The 25,398-nt window shown below is 38.4% G+C and overlaps 1 protein-coding gene across 1 annotated transcript in view; it reads right to left on the reverse strand.

The window, feature by feature from the left end:
- LOC105387463 (low-density lipoprotein receptor-related protein 2) overlaps window positions 1-25,398 on the reverse strand; it is a 184,751-nt gene that overhangs the window by 27,069 nt on the left and 132,284 nt on the right. The window contains exons 2-3 of the mRNA XM_048631639.1: window positions 9,713-9,832; window positions 3,008-3,139 (exon numbers count right to left, since the gene is read on the reverse strand). Coding sequence (XP_048487596.1) covers window positions 3,008-3,139; window positions 9,713-9,832 — 252 coding nt within the window. The remainder of the gene's footprint in view (window positions 1-3,007; window positions 3,140-9,712; window positions 9,833-25,398) is intronic.

Below are 25,398 nucleotides of genomic sequence, written 5' to 3' on the forward strand. Positions count from 1 at the left end.
GTCCTCATACATAAACAATTGAGTTTTTGCCCAAAACAGTAAAATTCCGCGTCCATTACGTATGCAGTTGCAAGAGGCTCTTTTTGCCTGCGCGCCTAGATTACATGCAAATTTGCGAAAACTTGCCCAGTTTTTCAGCGAAAGTTTTCAGCAGTTTTAGTTTAGGCGGCGGAGGCGGCTGATGAGTTTCATTGAATCAATTCCATTGATGAATATTCATCAACTTTTTTCACTAAATTATAGAATCGTTGGAAGCGGATATTTTGAATTTTTTGTACGCAACGTTTTAGTGCTGTAATCCAGCAGAACACTACAGGCTAGATTAAAATATACATAGTTACCTACGTATTCCTATTGAATATCGAAAACGAATATAACGATATTAAAATAATATCTGCATTTTCAGCTGCAGCAGTCTAGTTCATCTATCAAGTGTATACAGTGGGCTAAGCTAGGACCCTGAGCCGAGTCTATCATAGCCAGCTTAGTCTAGATCGGAGCTAGGACCAAGAGCCCAGTCTATCTAGATCTTAAGAATGATGACAAGCATTTCAGAAGGGATTTCCTGGCCGGGAGGGTAAGTTATTTTGACTTCTTTTATTTAATAGGTGTTAACTTAGGTAACAAATATTTCTTACAGATAAACTAAGTGTCTAGTTCAAATCATACCTACTCTATTATAACCTACATACTATATTGTTATAGTAAACATATAAATGTATGTATTCTCGTGAGGATGTTGCCACTGAAGCTGCTCGTGAGATTTGCAGCCAATCGGAAACTTTCACGAGCGGCGTATTCCCGATTTATGATTCAATTACTTTTTATGCAAGTTTAGATACTTCGCTCACTAGTCTACTTTGAAACTTTTGTACAAAAATAGGTAGATTGAATGATCGTGTGAGAATACTTTAACAATAAAATTAATTCAGTGTGCCTTTTATTTGTAGTAAATAATAATGTTCGGATGATAACAAATGTATTATGATATCCAACTAATCTGCCCGGCTAATCATTTCAACACGGGAACCCAATTTTCAAAATCAGGCTTGCTTTACAAATCAACAAAAACTAATAATATACTTCTGTAACTTTATCGCACCAAAAATGAAACAGAACCGCTCTGACACCACCCCATCACCCAGAATACCGTCAAGTCTCCAGTGAGTTGTAGTGAGAACATTCCAATCTTAGGGAATGGGATTGGCTGAGACGAGCGCGGGGGGAGGGTGCGGGCGCGGGGGCATGGATCACTGCATTTTTAACTGAACTACTCGCTTGCCTTGCTGCCCTGGTAATCAGCGGAGGATATCGCTCAACGAGGATCTACTCACACGTCATGTGGGCAGCCCAGTTTATGGCGCGTGGCGTGAGGCTGTTAATGTTTTAGATGTAGTTTGCGGCCTTACACGGTGTAAGTTACAGCAACACACATACAGCTATGAAGCTCTGCTTTGGTATCTTCTGGGGATATATAAAATGGGTTGACACAAATCACTTTATAAATAAAAGTACACCAGTAAGCCTTTTGTAATTAAATCTGTATAAAAGCTGCTATAATCGTTTCCCGAATGGTTAAAATATATTAAAAGCGGTTTTAAAGTAATAAATTCACCTGAAACCTATGTCAATGCCATACCGGAATCGGAGTAATTGAATTTAAACCATTTTTGATGTAACGTGAATACGCAAGTATTTAAATACGCGCGGCGCGGCGCTACGGCGTAGACTCTCGTAGCGCTTTCAGTGCTACGGCGCGGGGCGTAGCAAATGAGTGTGAAAAATATCTTGTTTGCAGTTGAAGTTATACTTACGAGTAGTTATAATGACGATATAAAATATCTACTTTTAGAAACCACGAAAGATTCTAACTTGTTAACTTTCTATTAATATACTTAAGTGTACGTTCTTTATATACTTAACAAACTTTTTCAATTGCAACCCCTTCTACGCACAAAAACCACACTCGAACAAATCCCAAGTCTCGGACCATTAGCCCTTGACCCCGCAGCCGGCACGAGTCCTTGAACTGCGGGGGTCTCCGGCGACCGGCTGCATGTAGTACAGTCGGCCAACTCTTCAACAAGTGGGAAACTTTTAATGGCGCGGAAATTGCGTTTTCTTCCATCTCTTTCGCGGAAACACTTCTTGTTTACTTTTCAAGTAAATATCATCATGATGGATTTATTTTTTGTTACATTGAAAAAGCTTCTGAGGACTTACGAACTTCGTGGAAATGTGTTGTGTTCATTTTAGTAAGTCATTTCATTCAATTACATTATTTATTGGAGAAATATGGCATAAATGGTATTCCATTTATTACATCCATATTATACATCTTTTTCGTACCCAATTTGGCTCTTAATTGATTTTTTAGAAACTCAATTAATTAAAAAAAAATGTAGCTTCAGGTGTGACCACTACCTTTGGGTGAAGGGCTATATCTAATAGTCTAGTATTAGGTAGGCTTTCCTAGGTTTAAAAGATCAAAGGTCGAAGCTCTCGTCCTCCCTTCACTTTGCCTCTCCAGTGCCATCCACACCTCACGAGAGAGAAGGCAACACACAAGTACCTCAAGACAGACAGAGCCAGCTATACTCACTGCAGTCCGCCTCGTCGGTGCCGTCCACGCAGTCGACGTGCATGTCGCAGCGGTAGTGCGTCTTGTTCCACACCTCACGAGAGAGAGAAGGCAACACACAAATACCTCAAGACAGACAGAGCCAGCTATACTCACTGCAGTCCGCCTCGTCGGTGCCGTCCACGCAGTCGACGTGCATGTCGCAGCGGTAGTGCGTCTTGTTCCACACCTCACGAGAGAGAGAAGGCAACACACAAGTACCTCAAGACAGACAGAGCCAGCTATACTCACTGCAGTCCGCCTCGTCGGTGCCGTCCACGCAGTCGACGTGCATGTCGCAGCGGTAGTGCGTCTTGTTCCACACCTCACGAGAGAGAGAAGGCAACACACAAATACCTCAAGACAGACAGAGCCAGCTATACTCACTGCAGTCCGCCTCGTCGGTGCCGTCCACGCAGTCGACGTGCATGTCGCAGCGGTAGTGTGGTGCGATGCAGTACGTCTTGTTCCACACGTACTGGCCGCACGACAGCTGGCCCGGCTCGCACTCGGGCGGCGCTGGAATATGGGGAGACACAGGTTAGAGTCGTTGGAACACAAGGGTATACTGCTACCATAAGTTAGTGTTGTTGGAATACAGGAATATTCAGCTTAGAGCCTTTGTAAAACAGGAATATATAATTATGCTAGAGCTTTAGGAATACAGGGATAATACATGTTAGAGCCGTTCAAAGGAGTGCAAAGGCCATTGGAATACAGAGGTTAGAGCCGGTTGAATACCGGAGTGCTCATGGTAAGAGTCGATTGACTTCAATAAGAGAGACAATTATTAATAGGTAGTAGGTACATAACAGAGATTTTGGCACTAATTAAAATTTGAAAAATAAGACGTATTGAAATCCTAATTAGGTTCTAATGGAATTTTATAAGCTCTCGTTATACCTTATAACTAATTTAACGGAATAGTGATAGATGATTGACGTGAATCCATAATCAAATTAATCACCACTAATTAAGTCAAGTACATAATTAATAACTACTTATAGATAAATATGTACGTATGTTTGAATGCAGGGTAGAGTTTTGTCAATAATCTTATGAACACGACGAAAAACGTACAATTAAATATCGAGTATTTTCGTTCCAGAGTTAGTAAATGTTTACCCGAATTGATCAATTACAACTTTGCAGACAATTAGAGGTCACATAAAATTCCACCGAGGTCACTGATAGACCCACTGTCTACTAGTCCACTGATAACTAGCGACCTTACATTAGCCGCGGCTGAAGAGCCCTCGAGCCGCGAGGACCCTCGTCCCTCATCCATCCATCAGTGATGACTCCTCGACGACGCTACGATGACGCCACGTCACGCCCAGCACCAGCCGACATCACCAGGAGTTCATACAATATCGAGAGGTTTAGATTTGTGACTGAAGAGGGATGAAGTATATGTGTCTCGTATCTGTTTTTATTAAGGGTGGGTTACACCATTTAACTTTAACTATTACAAACGTCAAATCCCTTGACGAGAGAGATCAATCTTCAAGAGATTTGACGTTTGTAATAGTTAAAGTTAAATGGTGCAACCCACCCTAAGTATTTTCATAGTTATGATTTTTTTTTAAATCGTTTTATGATATTTGTCGAAGATCGATTAGGACAGTTAAACATCATTTTATACGGAGTATTCACACACTCTCACTAAAACAGAAATTGCTGCATCTAATGTTTCCCTGTAGTTTATGTTATGATGGCCGAGGGTGATTGGAGGCGGACCTTATACTATTTTTCAGCGACCTCTCTGGCCCAAGAGCTAATATCGAATCGACCCAAAACCCCATGCTTCTTAATGGTTAATGATATACAAAGTAGAGTGTCATAACTACAACAACAACGAACGCAGCTTAACATTTTATGAACTTTAAAAGTACTAAAGTTCATGCAAAAGTTGAAAACAAAATAAAGTGAGCAATTCTAGTTTTCATCAAGTCCTGAAAATGTCGCTGCGCCTGGCACTCACTCACTCTAACGTTTTAAACGACTAGTGCACAAAAATGATGGAGGCTATTAGTGAACGCACCCTGTGTGTGTAGCTAGACCAACTAGAGGGCTACATTCTACTAATTTACTTATGGCACTGTGGTGTGAAAACTTTGTAGTGATATTCAATCGACTAGATGCAATGATTAATCTTAATCCAACGTGTTGCCGCCTTTCTGTCGTCATTTTTTTTTTAACCTGCATCACACGTCTTCTGAACTATATTGAAAGAAAGAAAGAAAGAAATAGTTTATTCGCCTTCAAGAATACACAACATGGAAAATCACATAACAATACAAATTAGGTAGGTACACAGCTTATACATTAAATAAATAAACAATATTTTATGGTTGCCAATCTCCATGTCGTGCACAGTGATAGCGAAATGGTTCAGACTCAGCATGTGCTACATATATAAGTGTGTATATATATATATAGCGCTGATAATTCTGCCAGAACCAGTTCCTAAGGGATATTGCGGACACGAATGATTTTCTAAGAAATTGCAACTTAGCCTAGTTTTTGTAGTCAATTTAAATGCTATGAGAATTTATAATTATTAGCACTATACTTGAGGAATATCAAGGTTTCCTTATATGTATAGGATAAAAGAGATATTATATCATCGTTTTAACTTTAGTAGTAGAAGAGAAAAACTCCTGACATGACGCGCGGGTCGGCATCGGCTTAGCCCGCCATATTGGATTTACTCACGGGAAATCTGCACGAGAAAAATGACGTCATCACTCTCAGAACAGCAACGTTCAACATAGCGCGCGCGACATGCGTCACGCCGCGCGCCGGACGTTGCGCGACGTGTCACGACGTGATGTGTGAGTGAGGGATTCAAACATGCTTGCAAACATTTTGATGAAAAATACCGATATGTTTCACACAAAGCGTAAGCCGTAAGATATATGTGAAAGAGCGTTAAGGAAGTATCGCGAACCGCCTCGGCCGGCCCCGCACAGATCACAGGCACAAGTAGTTGTGTACGAATATGCCCTAGTTCTTCAACACCAATTATAACCCACTCAGCACAAGTTGTAGTCGGCATGAACAGGCCCGCGCGAGGCATCACACGGAACACGCCAGTTGACTCGTTACGTACGTGAAATGTATCCAACTTGTTGAGGACTTTCGGCAAACATAAAGAGCGAAGTTGCGACAAGAGTTTTTTTTGTTTGAGTGCGGAACCCTAAAGTTTTCGGTCCCTCAATTACGGTTTTTGTGAAGTTGCAGTGTTCCCGTGAAGTTGATCTCCCTTTTTAAGGTTGGATGAGTCGGTGGGCGGTAGCCATGACCTACCTATGCACTATACGGGTTATTTTTCAGGCTTTGTACCTATGAGCATTATACTCAGGCTTTTTTATGATTATATACATAAGGCCTTTATTTCTTATTGACTCTGTCGGTGACCAACACTAGAGTACTATTAGTACCTACTGTAATAGGATGACAAATACTAGAGTTAGTCAAGGGCTTTGTCAATAAGGTGATTTGTACTATTAGTACTGTATGAGATATAGATATTCTAACCACAGTATACGTTAACAATCCGGGAACCATTACACCTTAACAATCACAATACAAGTAAGCAAGCTGCAAGAAAATGAAATTTCGCTTTCATATCACTAGCATTGTGATGTCAGGGATGATGCGGCTTGCCAGTGACACGTGACGCATTGTCATGTCAATATACGTCACTGAATCTTAGTAGCAGGTAGGTGTAAAGAAGAGAAAACAAATTCTTTTGTTTCGATTAAAGCACACAACTAACTCTGTGGTATTTAAATAGTGTAGTGAGGCATTTAAACACCAACAATAGCGGACACAAAAATGAATAGTACGGAACAGAAGCTCAGCGGAGGATCTCGTAATGAAACGCAAAACTGAAACTACGGGCCAGTTTTTGTGCTCTAATACATCAAAGCATTTTTCATCTGGGGAAAAAAGTTCATTTTAAAAATGGCTATTTTCCAGTAAAACGTTAGTATTAGATCGGCGCGTCGTAAAAGCGATTCTTTATAGACGTCCATCGATGGCTCTTTTTGTTTTTCAGCGTAAAAAGCGCTGCGCTGTGTAGCGCTACTAGCGCTGTAGCTGCAGCGGATGTATCTTTGTGCCGTCGCCATTGTCCCCCGGCCCCGGGCCGCGGCGCTGCGAGTATTGTTCGATAACAACCGTGTTGCTTTATTTTTATTTAACGAATGAAAAATTTAGTACTCGGCTCGATCAGGTTTTAGGCGCGAGCGATGAGGCGATGACCCCCGCTATACAGCTAATAGTTCCAGCGGGGCCGTTCACTCGTATCGATGTGATGAGTCCGGAATCACTGATATTCATTTAAATGAATGATTAGCTCGTTTTCCGATACGTTGACCGTGACATATTACCAGTTTATGAATAATTTAATTTCGCTGAAAGCTGAAATTGTTTTAATAGCAGTGATGAAATGCAAATAGGATTGTGTATTTATTTTACATGATAAATTTGGATCAAATTTCAATAAGCCTTTTCTAAAAAGTCAGGTTCATGCAGTTGTGCATTAATGAAGTTTCTGTTGAAGTTAGTAATGAAATTTTACTGAAACTTGAATTATTAACATAGATATTGTATAAACACTCAGACTTGGCGGGGTAGGCAGAGCAGCATTGCAATAATAAGTACTTATTATTTTTTTACTGATATTTATGCCACAGTCAAAAGCATAAACTGAATGAATGATTATTATGATAGAACTATTTTAAATCAACTAAATTATGCACCAAGCAGCCGTCACGCACAGAGCAAACCTCTCCCAAATATGACTGAACTATTCCTCAGATCTTCCCAGAATGTTAACTACAACGTTGGCTCAATAGCAAACATCCAATTACTCAACTATACAACTTAAAGACTAGAACTAACTAAAGTTCAAACCTAGAAACTACTTCAAACACTAATCCGGTATCTAAGTTTGATTAGGTTTGATACACAGCATTAGTATTTACTTGATACATCGACGATGGAATTGAGTCAATTAAAGGAAATATATCAGATATAAGTTTATATATTATTTTATGATACGCTTAGGTATAGGTTTATTGAAACGAGTCTAAGTCAGGTTATCTATTGCAGGAAATAAGTCCGATCTTCAAGGTTAAAACATGTTAATAGTTATAAATAAATAATTCGAGTATGAGAGGGCTAATTTAATAATGAAAAGGTCGTAAACAACTAAACTAACATGTCTATATTTAGTTTGAATAATAATTGTAGACCCAAACTGTCAGTAGTTTGTGTGAGAACATTTTCAACACTAATTAATATAAATGAACGCTCTTCGAGATATATAAACAAACGGCTAGATGAAATATATTTTTAGATGTAGTTTGAATTCATTTAATAAAATTTAAGGCTCTCACAAAATAGTTAATATAATTGTTGTAAGGAACTAGTTAAAATAAAACAAGCAATACTTATGTACCTACGTATTGAACATTTCGATCACAATTCAATATCTAGCAACATACATACACATTTCCTACTGTCGATAAACGGATACAAATCCCATGATATGCTGGTATCTCAGATTCCGCCGATGGAACGTGCAATTTAGTTAATCCTGCGCCTGTCACTGAGTTCCCTGAAGCATGTTTGTACACAGAGCATCTACTAGTGACATAGCATCTACTGCTGCGAATGCAGATGAATCGAGGCAAGATAGCACGTAATATTCTGTGATTATAGGCGGAGCAACAAGTGCAGGCTTTCATTATGATTTGAAAACTCTGGGAATAGCAGGTAAGGAAATTTTTACAGTCACATGAATTAGAATAAACGTTTGAAATTTTTTACATACTGACTAATTTTTAAAATAATCTGAATGTAAAGAACAGTAAAACTACACGCACGCGTTTCTGTGGTGATATATACTTAGTTTACTAAGCTGTGAAGCAGTGCGAAATTATAGATTGATGACCAGGTAGAGAGGAAAACCGCTTCATTTAGCATTAGTAGTCATTAGCACTGTCGTTTGTGATTGCGAATTTAGCGATTTGATGAATGTGTTTTGAGTATATTAACGGACGATTTTGAGAGGTATGTATTATTAAAAGAAAAAAAAACGTTTCTATAAAATTAATATTAAAATTAAACTGCAATTATTACTTACTTACTGTAACATATTTCAAAAGCATTTAACTTTTGTGAAACCATATTTTTGTTCTTGACGTTAAATAGCTTCAAATCCATACATTTTGTGCCTAGTTATGTTGATTGTTAGTTAGCTCATATGATTTAGTAAACTAAGTACCGTCCAGCAGGTATGCAGCTCACACAAACGATCATCCGAAACGGACAAATCATGAATTCAAATAGGTATAATATAGTGGACCTAAAATAGCATTTAAATTATAGAGTTAAACACGAGTATAGAGGTTAATTTCTCATTTCCCGCCGTCAGATACGTTGCGGGCGGTTTGTGATTCAGCTGGTAATTGTCATTACTGTTCACCCGACGGCTCTGTCAGCCTCATTATGTCCTCTCTATGCTGTTCATGTCATCTGATATATCGTCGGTGATTCTAAACGTGAATGAGTGATTATTATAGCTATCCACAAAGATTAAAAAATATTGGTCTCTTACGGTCAGCTTGAGAAGAGGAAGCCAATCTTTTCCCTGACTGAAGTATCACCCGTTCCTTATTATATACATCCGGCGCATCCTGAGCAGCCAGCGACAGGCGCTAATCTGACCACAGTGACAAACCTTAAGCTATAGCTTGTGTTTGTCACCGACTCGCTTAGAAGAAAAACTAGTACACTCGCGAGGAAATGAAATCGTTCCAGTGACAATAGCACCAAATTCCTTCTAAACGGAAAAGGCTAGCTTGATGAAGCTGTCGTTTTCAAACCCGCCCTTTACAAATAATGAAGTACATTTAGAAGCACATTAGGATATTAACAACTAAAAATAAAAATATTTTGTTGATATTTTAAAGTTTTGGTAAAGAAGGGTATTTAGTGTCGGTATTTTGTAAGTGGAACCATTTCACTGCCCGTGAGTGTAGTATACAACTATGTAGAACAAGTGGTGGTACTCACGACAGGCCTGGAACTCATCCTCCCCCTTCTCGCAGTCCCGCTGGTAGTTGCACACCCACAGCGACGGGATGCACTTGCCCTCGGGGCAGCGGAACATGCCCGACGGACATATCGTGTCCCCTGCAACAGAGATGGAGGTTAGTCAGCGAAGATGTAATGGAGATAGATACACACGAAAGAAATTAGAGATTGTCTTAACAAAGTAAGACATTTCAGACAGACAACCCAAAAAAAACACTTATACCTACATAGAATGACGAGCAATGAAAAAGTTCCCCGTGCCATTAATGTTAAGTGTTAATGAATGTTCCATCTTCTTCTTATCGTGTAGATTGTTCCATATGTCACTGGAACTTTTTCATTGCTCGTAAGTGTATAATAGGAACAATCAACAGTAGGAGGCGAATTTATCAGGTTTTAATAGGTAAATAATTAAAAGTTAGGTTATGAAAGAAGAAAAGGAGTAGAAAATCACATGTAAAATAATAACTTAAGCACCCAATATAATTTGATATCATAACTACTTAAGTAAGTAACACATGAAAAATACTTATACATCCAGACAAAAGTAAGATAAGCAAGATAAGTGTACCACGTGTAAGAAACTCACTGGCTTTGCCGGTAACATAAAGTAACGTTAGTTTATTTAATTCTTCGCTCAGTAGAGTATTGAAGCTAGGGTTTTCCCGGTATACTCCTAGCTAACTAAATGATAAATACCGAGGCTCTCTGTGGAAATATCAACTCTTTCCAATTGCGGTTAGAGACCAGCTCGCCGACAGACTGTGACATCTATTTTAATAAGCGCTCGTTAGAACCCTCTAGGTATAGAATCCTTCATAGAGATAACTTGTCCACAGTTTAGACTTCTCTTCTGAGTCACTGGAGTAAAATATAGTTTAACATCGCTTAAATAAAAAATTGTGCCTTTAAAATTGACATCATTATCTTAATTATGTACTAACATTATTATATCAGTACTATATCAGTATTATACATTTGCATCCCTAGGAGAGGGGTACATGTTTGTGCCTTTCGGAGTCGAAACCCTAGGGCCGTGGGGACCGGAGGCGCGTCGGCTGGTAAAAGAAATTGGCAGCAGGCTCAAAGAAGTCACAAGGGACCCTAGGGCTGGCTCGTACCTCGCTCAAAGGATAAGCATCGCCATACAGCGAGGTAACGCGGCCAGCGTCTTGGGTACCCTACCCGACAGTGGCAGCGATCTGGCCAGCATCTTCTTTTTAGTTTAATTTTCATTTTATAATAGTTAGTTTTAGGGATTAATATTTTATCATGTATTGTATAATAATTATAATAAAAAAAAAAATCATTTGTATATATCAGTACTTATGTCAATTAATGTGAAGCACTCCTCGTTATTATATTTTGTTAATGATGTTGCCGTCAAACGTTCAACAGTAATCATTGAATTTTCAGTCAAACTTCAGGAGTCATTCAATCTGAGGAAGATTGGTCAACATGAATAAGCCAGAGATGCCACTACTTCTGTTATTTTTTTTTGTTTTTGTGAAATAAAGTATACCAGACTGAACATCGCGATAGTCAGATCAGATGCATATTAAGAAGTGCATATTATATAAAAAAAACCTAGATCATAGTTTTATGCAATCTAGAGTGCAGTCATCATGTTACCTTAAAAGAGCCTCAACTGATGAAAGTTATATAATAGACTACCTTGACATTGGCTTTAAAAATGTTTACAGTAAAAGAAAATAATACTTATATAAATAACAGTATGTTTTGGAACGATCTTAAAATACAACTAACAAAATAAAACATTCACTCTTATTATGTACATAGAACATACTTTTCATACAATACACATCATTAGTCAGTCTGGTCACTGTCATTCATTACGTTACAAGGAAAAGAAGAAAAGTTTTCAGCTCGGCTACAACATCTTTGTAGCACTTTGCTACGCCGCGCCGTAGCGCGTAGCTCGTAGCAAACGGGTGCTACAACAAACTTATATCCGTTTATTTTATAACTCCGAAATATATCCATGAATAATAATTGCAAAAATAACATAAAATTGGGTTTCGAGACTGGGACACGCAAAAATATACCAGGTTTTTTTGTAGATTAAGTTTCGTTAAGCAATTAATTTACCTACAGCCAGTCACTTCATCATTGACACCGAATTTCATATACTTATAAATCTTATAATAGAAACTAAAAAAATATCCAAACGCCTCTTTTGTGAAAAATATGGCAAAGATTTAAATACCGGCCATCTCGACAACTGGACCCGAGTGTTTAGATGGACTAGATTTAGCTAGTTACTTAGCTCGTAAAAAGTCTAAAACACTAACTCGTAAAAACAACGCATAAAAACAGGATTCTTCCCTCATTTAAACTTTTAAACGACAGTGAAAAAGGCGACGCATTAGAAAATTAAAATGTAGCCTTCCATTACATTTTAAGAGCTATTTTATTTAACGATCGCCGTATAAAATCGCCGTAATAGCCTGTAAACAAGCTGCGAGACGATAAAGGGCGGAATGGTGTGGCAGTTACGGGCGCGGTAACAAGCGGGGTCCTTGCGGGGAGTCAACCTTGTTATGCGATAACGAGCTCTAGTGGCACAAACGTGTCCACTTACCGTACACTTGCGTTTTGTTTCAGGGACATTTTGTTTCAGGAGTTTATTTAAATAGTTTATTCTGCGAAGTCTCCGCGCTTGTCATTTCGTATAAAATTAAAATATCTCCGTCCAGAGCGCGACTAATTGTGTCTGTGTCCCCCCCCCCCCTCCCGCCGCCGCCGCCGCCCCGGGACGAAGCTCAGTTGGCAAGAGCTTGTACATTCTGCTCAAAGGGCCAGTGAATTCAGGTAAAAGCGTGAGCATTGAGTTATTTCGATGAAACTTTCAAAGTCAAGAACTTTTTTATTGCACTGTTACGTTTTCAGTTCTAAATTGAAGAATAAAAAACGGCAGCGATGTTTACGTTAACACTTAAAAAAACCAAAGAAAATCGGTAGCCTATAAAATGCATTTAAAACGTTTTTTTACTGTCTCCGTGTTTATTTCCCTGCACAGTAACTCCGCTTTCAAGCCACTACACCACAGTCCCTATCACTGTCTGCTCGCGAGCACATTCTGTTTATGGCTCGTAAACCGGATTTACTCTTCAAGAGACAAAAGACTGCGCGATCACTCGAACACTCCGTCTAAAAGGAAAATCAATTTCCAAATTGCATAAAACCTTCGCGCGCTCCCCGGCTGCTGCGTCTGGTGTGTAGCTTTGTTTGAGTGTCTATTCTATGTGCGGCTCTTTTTGTTTATAGAACGCTACGAGTGTCGGTTAAAAACAAATGAAAAATACAGGAATATTCCCACGTTATTCAACGCTTGCGTTCTGTTACAAAAAATAACGTTGTAATGGGATTTCGACAAAATATGAGAATAAAGATACAATTGAGTCAGACAGCGTGTTATCTGCCAGAATCACAACTATAACAATGACATCAAAGATGGCGGACACGTTACAGCTGAAAAGTTGGACCCGTGTCATGTCCGGGCGTGTCGCTCGTCACGACACGTCGCCCCCGCCGCGCGACATGCCGCGTCGACGTTAAACGTCAAGAGATATAAACAGCCAATAAAACGCCTACAGGCGGCAGTAAAACTAGCAGATGTTGGTGCTGATCGTTATTGAGCCTCCGGGAGGATTGCCTCTTGTTAGATTGATTTCGTGCTTGTTCTTTATGGATAATAATAAACTTTGGCGCCCAAACACGGGCCGTGGTTCCACGTTGGGCGCCAATCTTGAAAATATGATGTATGCAGATTTTATTTTAAAAGCTTTCCGTTTTATTTTCTACTGAAACAACTAGATAGAAATACAATCAATTTGCAGGCTACTAGACAACAACTAGTGTGGGAAAACAAAATCCACTCCACTTAAGTGGGTGTTTCCTTCAATCACTGAACAGCCCTTGAATAGAATTGAAAGATATACATCGCATTCAGGATGACCACTACTTACCTCAATCCCCAGCCATTTCCCGCCTCGTTAGCCTCCCTTCGAGAATGGCCGCCATCTTTTATTCAACACAGCGATGAACGGACGAACGAACTGCTCAGATTGACAGAACAACTCATAAATTTCACTACATCCTGTGTACTGTGCAGTAACTCTTAATTACAGGTCGACAGAGATCATATTTGCTTGCGAGAACCTAGATTTTCATTTGTTTACTTGCATTGAAATGTAATCTTGTTTCGTGGGATATTCGTCAAATAGGAAGAATAACATCTCATTAGATGAATAAGTGTTTATCAGCCGTAATGTGATTGTATCTTTGGTGGCTTAGGTTTGTTCTAGCATTGATTCATGATGTAATTTTGTTAATTAGGGATATTGGTATTTGGTAATCTATATAATATGGGAACACCCAAATATTCCGAAAATTTTTTTTTCCGAATTTGAAAACACCGAATATGTAATTTACAAAATATTGCAATACCGATTTTTTTAAATGCCGAATTCTAAAAATCACGTAAATTATAATTTTGAATATTATAATCACGAAGATTTGTTATTACGATTGTCAAATACACGAACGTTAAAAAATACGATTACTCAAGCATACGAAAAATAAAATACCGATTTATTATAATCACGAAAAATTCAAATCCCGATCGAAAATGTGATAATTCGTGATTTTGACAAAAAAAACCGTAAACGTCTAAAAACCTTAGACCCAAAACCTAAAGATAGGTGCGACGACGAGCAAAGCGAGGAGGAGCGTGTTAGGTGCACATAGATATCGAAAAACAAAGCGGAGCGCAGCGAAGCGGAGCGGAGCGTTTCACATAATATAGCTTAAAAAATATTGTTAAATTGTATACGGATTATGCTGTTAATAAACACACTATTCTTAATAACTATTTCTTGTTAACTAAGATACATTCGGGAATTTGTATTTTCGGAATATTAAAACTTCGGGATTCGTAATTTTAACAATTCGTTATAATAATAGGTCGTACTTTTAAAACATCGAAATAATAATATTCGGAAAATTGACTTTCGTGATTTTAATAAATATGTTGTTTGAAATTTCGTTTATTGACTATTCGTGATTTTCGTTATTCGGAAACTTGAAATTCGGGATTGTGAATTATTCGGAACTATGAAATTCGTAATTTTAAAAATCGTTATTTTCATATTCGTAAAAAAGTAATTCGGATTTATGTAGTGTACCCATATAATATAGATGGACTGAAATAACAAAAAAATGCAAAAATACCAAATAATATGATAGTCTGCATTAAAATTCACGAGCTACAGACTCATCTTACACCTTAAGTGCACTCTTCTCAGTTCTCGGCCCACTCACCGAAGAACAAAAAATTCGTTAAACTTTCAACTTTATGCCACTTAAAATAGGATCTATAGATATTTAATATTTCTGATGGTGGAAAGAAGCAGCTGCGAGGAATCGGATATAATAACATCGTGAGCTCGCCGCCTAATGCGGGTCCCAGGTTCGACTCTAGAGAGGTTGTTACGGTTAACGATAACTATTCAGAGATACTCAACTGGCTTTTATAATGCAGTTACGTTCGCTTTTATAATGTTCTGCTCGTTAAAATAAGAGGGGTTTTGCATTAACATGATTAACAAGTCTAGCTTTAATCTGAAATGTAGTATCTACATAGTAGTAGTCTAGGAATGCAATCCTCGTGCTCACGTCAACATCACACTAGGCACAGAATTTCATTCACTCATATTTCCGGCGCACGAGCAATGAAGTTGCAAATTCGAGCACAGGAATACTGAATACTGGCAACACCCGCCACAAACATCGCCTCTACACGGAGGGCGCCAGGCTCTGGCCGAAAACAATACGCAGCCGCCGCGCTCCACTTCCAAATTCAAAATACCCACCTCGTGCCATAAATCAATCGGTGCACGTTCCGAATCCAAACGGAGCGCAGTGTTGCCGACAGCCGCGTGATTGGCGCAATTTTTCAACTGGCAACACTCAGGAGTGGACGAAGCTCCTAATGCTATGTACTTGCCATTGTGCTTCTGTTCGACTCCAGGAATCTGTGATTTGTGGGAATTTCTCGGTGTATTGTAGATAGCAGTCTTACATAATGCTATCGTGTTTGAGTTGGCTCTATAATAAATTATTCGAATAAAACAAATGAAAATATATTTGTGCAAAAAATGTGACTAACAAATTATGGCTCTTTGGTTGGCTGAAATAAACGGTTTAATAATAAAAATAATAATAATAAAAAAGGCGGTTACTTATAATTAATAACAGAATTAGAAAACTCTACTACAAGAACTACCAAGCGTTGCCGTTGAGGTAAATAAATAGCACCTAGATGATCACAATGGCAGTCCCAACCCTGCAATCTGAGCAGTCAAAGGTGTACGCTACGGCTGGACCGAGTGGATTCCTTTCGTGTGTGTCGTGACGTCACTGGGGCCTATGCGGCTGCGGGCTGTCATTAGAGCGGGGCGTGACGGCGGCGCTGGGCGGGCTGGGGCCAGGGAATGAGAGACCTCTTGTAGAGGTTACATGGGCTTGGTTGCTAATGCTTAGCTTATGTGAAGTAGAAGTATATTGAAGGGTTTGCATGTTGCATTTTTAAAGGTATTACATGCATATTTATCCAATGTAATGTAAATACCTAAGTACTTGTAACTACTCGTCAATTTCATATTAACAAAGAAAAGAAGTAGGTAGTTTAAATTTTCCATAACGCACCGTAGCATTCTTAACATTAATTTCATACATACTTTAATCTATTTTTGTGTTTTTCAATATAATTTGATTTATGATATTTACTATTTATATTTGTTACGAATGTTCTCTGATATGTATAAAAACGGAACAGTATTATTTTTATTTTATTTATTTTTATTTAATTCTTTATTGCACAGATATAAAATAAATGTACAAATATTATAGTAATAAATAAATTATTATAAATAAACAAAAAACCCGACCGCACGCTAAAAAGATGAAAACAAGCCCCAATGTTAATGGAAAGTATCGCAGGCGGGGACCAGCAGAGGGTTCAGCATTTAGCTGAATATTACCTAGATAGGTTGGTCCCCGCCTGCGATACTTTCCATAAACATTGGGGCTTGTTTTCATCTTTTTATCGTGCGGTCGGTTTTTTTTTTATTTATAATATTTTTTTTATTTGTAACTCTTTAGTTGTTTTTATTTTATGAAATTTCATGTCAGTAGTCGGGTTTTAGTTTATGAACATTTTTTATTTCAATAATTTTGGTGTTGTGATTTAAATACCTACAATATGCATATTTTTGTAATGCGCTAATCAAGCCCTTTCATTTGATACCCCACACGGCATAGTTGAAAAAATAATATTTTTCTATCATCACTTTTTGTCCTCTAGAGGGCGCTATATACATTTGAATGTAACGTCACATAGCCTATAACCATCGCGCAATCAATACGCTTCTAACGATACCTCATACATCAAAATTTATCAAGTCGTTTAGGCTACAGGAGGGAACAAAGAAACAGACATTCATACATACATACATACATACAAACATACAATCGAAAAACATTACCCTCCTCCTTCGGCAGTCGGGTAAAAATAGTTCCTTAAAGCATAAAATATTTACAAAAATGTCGTCAAAGCAGTGTGCATTCGCGCCTGTTCCATTAAGCATATGAAAATGTCCACGTATTGAGTCGCGAGATGTTTCCGTTCGCAAATTGTACGTAAATCTACAACACCCTGTATCTCGTCGACTCGGGACCCACACGTCTTCAGTGCCGACTGGAGCACAAATATACGGAGTTTCATTAGATACTGAGATACTAAGGACACAAGGCATGTTATAAAAGTAACAGATTTTAAACATTATTTAACAAAGTAACAAACATCGAGTAAGTTAAATCATATGAGACGTAATACTCGGGAACTACTCGTATTATTTACCCCGGTTAAAAAGTCCTGTAATTGCTCCAGTCTGTATAAATACATTGCTGGTGTTGTATAGCCAGTCCGCGTGGTGGTCATCGGCGCGCAGCGATGTACACCGCAGCTGCTTGTTAAAGAGCCAGACGCTTGTTACAGCTTCCGAACTGGATTTGCGACATGCCGAATTGTGGTTCCCGTTGGTTTAAACTTATAGTTTTATAGTTATTTTTAGATCATTACGGAAAGCTAAGTTTTGCATGAATAACTATTTACGTTATAAAGAAGTACTAGTAAAACAATAAAAAGGCCCACCAGCAAGTACAACTACTGTATATTTTTTAACGCGACACATACGCATTACACAACACACCCTTCCTTCAAAACCTACCTACTGCCTCTTGAGCGTGCTCAAAGAGCAATTTTAAAAGTAGCTACATTTCGGAAAAAGCGGTACTCTACTACTGAGCTTTATCAAAATTGTGGAGTCCTAACTGTTCGTAAGTTATTCATCTTTAACACTATTCTTAGAACTCATAAACGCGTTTTCTTAAACCCACTGTCCCTCAATAAACCTTGTTCATCACGTCGCTCATCTAATATATTTTCCACTTGTAGTTATAAAACATTTTTTGTGCACAGATTCCAATGTTACTTAGCTGGTTTCCTGTACAACCTAGCAAATAAGCTACACTTCATCTACAAATGTAATTCCTTTGAGGCGAAATCTGTTTTGATTAAGTAAATGGTTATTTTCTCTCGATTATGACGAAACGGAAAAATTGTTATCTTCCCCCCTCCGCGGTTGATCTTGTCACTTTTGGTATGGTTTGGGTGTGTTGAAATTGTTTTGATTTTTCGATTTGGAAAATTAGATAAACAGATAAATATTATTTAGTAATGTAAGTCTTTATTAATTTAATTTATGTGGACGTTTTTACTGTAAGTCCTTGTATTATTAGTACTTTTGTTTTTTGTTTTTAATTACTTTCTCTAATTAATGTATATATTATAAACTCATTCTACACTGTAATACTCTTTGTAGTGCCTACCATTAAGTTATAAAGGAAGAGCTTGTTATCTAAAGCACAGGTTTTGAGCCTAGTTTAGGTAACAATGTAAATTCTTTATTTAATTGTTCAACTTATGTATAATTTACATATTTTTTCTGTCAATAAAAGTATATTATATTATATTATATTATATTATACACACTGAACTACTAAAAAGTATAGAGCAACAAATGAATCCGTCTGTATAAGCCAGGCCGCACCGGCCTAACACGGATTACGCTACCCCATAGACCGTGCATGACAACAATGGCTCACGTAGCGCGGTGCACCTCGAGGTATTGATCCAGGGAGCATGTCCAGAGCTGTCGGCAGCAACAAGTGACCAGCCGTCCATGCACCCATGACGTTACATTACCACTTTGCCGTCTAGTTTCTGTAATTCTGTAAGGGTAGCACTATATACACGTATGGACTCTATTTTCGTCTCTGTTATGTTACTCTAAGGTTATAGGGACACTTCCAACAACCTACAATTTAATATATTTGTCCCTCCTACTAGTCGAATCTGGGCACGCCAGACAACACTACTAACCACTAAGCAATTCAGTCATGTAGCTTGTCCCCGTAGCCACCCTATTAATATGTATACCGTGTGTCATGCATCCGTTAGCACAACAATATGGTGACATTATCCACAAAAGCATAGGTTTAGCTCGAATATTGATGCTAAGAGCCTGGGGATAGGAGGTGTGGTGTCTCTAGAGTCTAGACGGATGGCTTAGCTCCAAAGTGGATTGAAATAAAGATGGATGGATCTCAAAGCTCCTAAACTGGAATAAATTTGAAGAAAGTCCATCCTCTTAAAGTTTATATTAACAAATAGCGGTATCTCCGTGTATTGAAGAAATTGTTATTTATATTTGCAAGTTTGCGAGGAGTTTTTCCTCGTTCACAGTTTTTCAACACATTCATCATTCTTTATAAATATTGAAACTTTTCTTTAGGGGATTCTGCACTGTCAGTTGATAAATCTTTTTCAATGGTATGATAAATTGCAAAAAATATTTCCAATCAAATGAAAATGACCTTTTGACTCCGTTACCGAAAAATCTTCGATGAAATTGGATCGTTTTCTTGGAGAGTGTAAATGAGAGAGCGATGCGCCTCTCCCCGGTCCCTGTAATGCCTGTCGCTGCGGAACCCGGACACTTAGCGGTAATTAACGTCTGCGACTAACTGCCGCGATCATTGGTGTACTTAGCAGGGATTTCGACGAGAGAAGTTGGTGGCTTTTAGAATATTACTTTGTTTCATGAAGCTTTGTTGAGATGGACAAAAGTTTGCATGGAATAAAACTGGCCACTCGCTACTCTCGTACACTTTATCCTTCTACTATTATAACAGCGGTCACGGCTCTTAGTGGAAATGCATTACCTATTGTACTTGTATGGTAGAGATGCGAGGAATTCTGGTGGCGGTAGGTTAAAATTACAACTAAATTTTTTTTTTATAAAAGTAGATATTTTAACACTAGCATAAACGTGCATTTTAAATCTGCCTTCACGTAGTGAGTAATGTAGTATTTCCTGGGAGTGCCGGGACACGTCCGCCGGCGTCGCGCGCCGCGAGTCGAGTGAGCGCGCGAGCTCGCCGCGCCGCCGCCATGTTGCCGGAAGTACGCGCGCGAACCACTTCCGCTTCCGGTGCCCGTGGTGCAACGCACTTCCTCCTCGCTCTCGTGGTAATGGGCTGGTTTATTTCACAGCTTCTGTTTCCCCATATTTCAAGCCAAGATTTAAGTTTCAGAGATAGTATGCAGATACTCGTAGTTCGTACTAGTTGCTATACTTATGAACATTTTCTGTAGTTCTCTTTATTTTATTTTTTTCGCTGGATACCCTCATGAGTATAATGTTGATCACGATAAATTACAATACAAGTATTATGATACATTAATGCACGATTTGAATTTTAGAATACCCGTACTGATTGATACAAACATTGATTCATTCAAAATATTATTAACGACCATCACATTTTGCTGCTCTATAATTTTGTATCAAAGTTTCCAATTCAAAACTGGATTCGCATAATTTTCCTGTAATTATTCTAATGCATTCTATATCCAATCGTGTTTCGTATTTAAACAGTGAATCCTGTGGGCTTAAAACTGGAACTACGGAATTTAGTCTTGTTTGTAGGTAGTTACATCTGTAGAGTCGAATCTACTTATGCTACGGTCAGAGTTGTTGCCAGTGAAGATAGGTTCTCGTGAATAGTGCATCTAATTTCCGTAACTTGTAGCTCAAGTGTCCGCCTCATGTGAGGGTTGCAGCAGTGGAAGCATGTTTGTAGGCGGAACATGCAGGAAGCACTGGCCACCGAGGTCTGATTAAAAATGCGAAAAGTTCGAGATAATCCGAAAAGTGCGGCAATTATGCGTGGAATATGCATCATAATGATAACAGGTTCTAGTAACAAATCTTATTTTCCGACCTCAGCTGATGAGATTTTCACGTCGAAGCAAAATTTTAAACAAGTACCTACCTATCTCAGGGAGGGAAGTCAAACACACTGGGCCATCTCAAACAGATCACAGACACAGCAGCAATCTAAGCGCTCGGCTGGTAGTATGTCGCGACACATTTCATCCGCGCGCTGGCAGCGGTGCGCGAACTTGTCGTAACGAAATTTAAAAACAATTCCCACGGGGGGGCGGGGGGCGCCAACGCAGGGGGCGGCGGGGCGGGGGGCGCGCAATTTATTTTGTTGTCGTCGAGATTGTTTCACCACTCCGTTTATACAGAGACTCTCAGACGAGAGACAGCGGAGAGCGTCCCCGGATAATCTAGCCATCAGCATGTGTGGGTATGTATTGCGAATGTTTTGTAGTTGTCTTATGGCACCAAATAGATGTACTTAGATGGTTTAAATAAGTATATTTTTGTCAGTCGAAAAATAATCTATAAATTAAATCGTACCAATATGCAGCTAATATCATGTAATACGCCTAGGTAAAACGAATCTGTTTCTTTGATTTATATTCTATTTTAGTTGGCATATGTGACATTTACTTTTTAAGTATAGCATGCTCAATCAAATATCGCTCAGTTTGCTTCTAACTACAGTCCCCATGAAGTCAGACCAAGATCATAACAGTACAAAGAAATAGACAATCTCCACATAGTATTAGATATCTGGCGTGTGTCGGGCCCACTGCGGTAACTACGTACCTACACATAGAGAACAAGCTTACGCAACATATCTTACACATATTATAGTAACATACTGAAGTTACCTTTTGAAACATTTTTATAAGCATTACATCTATGAAGTAGGTATATTCTCCAACTATTTTAATATAAGAACAATTGATCCCAGCATCAAAGCTCCAATAAAAAAGGCATTATTCACGTAAATCTAGGATTAGGCAAAGAATATTTTTACGAGAGGACTTTTTATAGACATAATCCGAAAACTCGAGGAATTAGTTCGTACGAGCATAAAAATATCTACGAGAATACGACGAAAATATTTATGATCTATAAAAATGGTCCTTTGTTGACTTCTCTACGAAGATGAAGGAGGAGAGACGTGATTTCGCAGTTTTTACGCCACCGTGGCAGATATGAAAAGGCTTTTTAGAACCTAAACGCCTTTTCAATCTTTCCTGCAAGATGAAAGCTACATAAAGTAGGAGCTATCGTTACGATACGAAGCTCATGAGAGGCGATAGTACTTTGATACAATAACACCTAGTATTGCCCAAGAATATAATTATTACCTACCTATTTAATTAAATAACACCTTGAGCAGCACTATCGTATGTGCAGAAAACACTCGCGAAGTGGAGTCGTTTTAATGACAATATTTATAACTGAGACGCTCCGAGTGGCCATTAGCTACGAGTGTGCTTGCATCTGCGCTTCTGGACAGTATCTACAGATAATACAAGTACATACAGACAGACAGACGCGAGACACTATACGATTACACTCTAGCTATTACCCATTCTATTAGATTTTATCGTAGGTGGGTTGCGTTGCTTTAGCGACTATACGTATACTGTATACACCGGTGTGATATTTTTTTTCTATGCTTGGGATAAACTTCAGTAATTTGAGACTGTAATATAAGCACATTGCAATCATGCCTTTACTTTTCTGTAATTTCATTAGTTGTACCTAGTTGTAACTAACGAATAAGAAATGCAATCTCTACGGTATTTCCTTCAAAGCGGGAACATTCTTCCTTCAGCGAGTTCCGGTGAAATGAACGAGCACAACTTATCTGTTAATGAATGTAATGTATCACTAATATTTCCCGACCCTCTATTACTAACGTTCATTAATTTTAACGATATTATATCTTCTAATAAATGAATCAAAGAGAAACTAACCACCGCCGCTGCCCACCTACAGGGTAAATGTTGCTCTATTTCAGGGCGATAAGGTACTAAATGATGAAGATAAAAAACCGGCCAAGTGCGAGTCGGGCTCGCGCACAAAGGGTTCCGTAGCAGCAAAATTACAGTTAAATCAACCTATCTCAAAAACTATAAGAGATACTTTGATCAAACCAAAAATCGTTGAAAGAGTTAATTAGCATGCATCACCTCTATTTTTTTTAGAATTTTATACCCCGTAGTTATAAAAATAGAGGGGGGGGGGACATACTTTTTACGACTTTGAGAGCTGATATCTCAAAAACCGTTCACTTTAAGAAAAATGTTTTTTAGAAAACTTTATATCATTTTAAAAGACCTTTCCATTGATACCCCACACGGGTATGTACATCGAAAAAAAAAATTTCATCCCTCAGTTACATGTATGGGGGGCCCCACCCCCAATTCTTTTTTTTACTATTTAGTGTCATATTTTTGTAGCGGTTCATACAACACATATTCCCATCAAATTTCATCACTGTAGTACTTATAGTTTCCGAGTAAATCGGCTGTGACAGACGGACAGACGGACAGACGGACAGACGGACATGACGAAACTATAAGGGTTCCGTTTTTGCCATTTTGGCTACGGAACCCTAATAAAACGAATGGTTTTGGTTAAATAAATAATAATGTAATATTCTCTGAGGAGTATGGTATCTATCAATATGCAAGTTATTTCATTATTTCAGCACCAATGTTTCATTTTATATTATAAATTGTTCTAGGTATTAATTTATATTTAGCTTGTAAACTGCCAGAATAGTTCGGTTCACATCATGACTGTACCACTAGTCTATTTTGTGTAGACAAGTCATTTCCTAAATAATACAACATTAAATTTAAAAAGTGAATATCATCATTATCGTATTTTTCAACACCATTATAATTTAAAACATAAACGGTGTGGCCCAGTCTAGAGGAAAATCCAATCGCGCCGATACAGTCAGCAGCGTAAGTGTTTATGCACACAAACTCTTCAAACATTGCGCTGCTGACGCTACGCCGACTTGTTTTGTTGACTGTACTTACAGGCGATTGCTGAATATGCAAGCGGAAGTATGGATGTTCTTGTTGACTTACCTCTGCTGACGGTACATTGCGATAATTACTGTAAGCTGAAAATGCCAGATAATTTTTCCCAGAATAATAAGTGTTATTAGATTATCCGAAAGTATGTTAGGTTAGAGATTGTGATTTAAAATAGAGACACAAAAAGTCACTCCAGCAGCACAAAAAAATCATAATTATAAACTCGTAATCAATCTACAACACAAGTGAACACAAAAACTATAAATTACTATATACCATAGCATCACTCTTGCTGTTACTTTTATAAACTCAGCTACTTAGTATCAAGAAAATAAACTGGTATAATACTACGAATAGAAACTAAAAACGCGTACTTACCGTAATCTAAGATAAGTACACAAATTATAAATGACAAAACTACCAAACACACACTGGGGGGTTACACTCTAAACCGGCGAATGAACCAACAAGAAATTGTCACGCAAACGGCACAATTCTCGTTCCTTCGTTCGTCTTATATTTAGAGAGTAACCCCTGGAACTACTAGCAGCAAACCCCACGTTTCTACGAGTGTAGCCTCGATCACATTCACAACAAAACCACAACGACACGGCATCTCGAATGGCATTTTTACACCTCATTTGTTACCGCTATACGAGTACAAACAACTATAATGTAACCGAAGTTAAATGCCAGTCGGTGTTTTGCCCAGTTTCTCACTTGGAAATATGAAGTTAAGCATGACTTAAGTAGGAATACAGCGCGGAATTTCGCGAGCAAGACTAAAAGTTCATGCTTAAATACATTAACTTGAATGAGAATCTGTGCCAAAATGGTTTAGTTAGTGACTGGGGTGCAAGGTCGAAAGGCCCGCTACAAGGTCGAAGGGCCCGCTACAAGGTCGAAGGGCCCGCTACAAGGTCGAAGGGCCCGCTACGACGTACCTCGGAACCTGAACTTCTTCACGAAGGGCTTGGAGGGCCGCGCCTTCGTGCGCCCCGCGCGCCCTGGAAGCCAGCAGTTGAGTGAATGTGGATGCTATTCTATTATTTATTGTAAGACCTAAGTTATCTTTAGTTTTTTTTTAGATTATTATATTTACTTAGTTTTCCTAAAAAAAAAACCGTGCGCCTTACACGGGTATAAGGCGCACGGTTTTTTATAATGTACTTATCGATATTCTACTCTGAATTATTTACCGATCGGAATTCTTATAAATATTCACTAATTGAAATGTTATATACTTAATGAACAT

Source organism: Plutella xylostella, chromosome 29 (assembly GCF_932276165.1).
Source record: "Plutella xylostella chromosome 29, ilPluXylo3.1, whole genome shotgun sequence".
Classification (NCBI taxonomy): domain Eukaryota; kingdom Metazoa; phylum Arthropoda; class Insecta; order Lepidoptera; family Plutellidae; genus Plutella; species Plutella xylostella.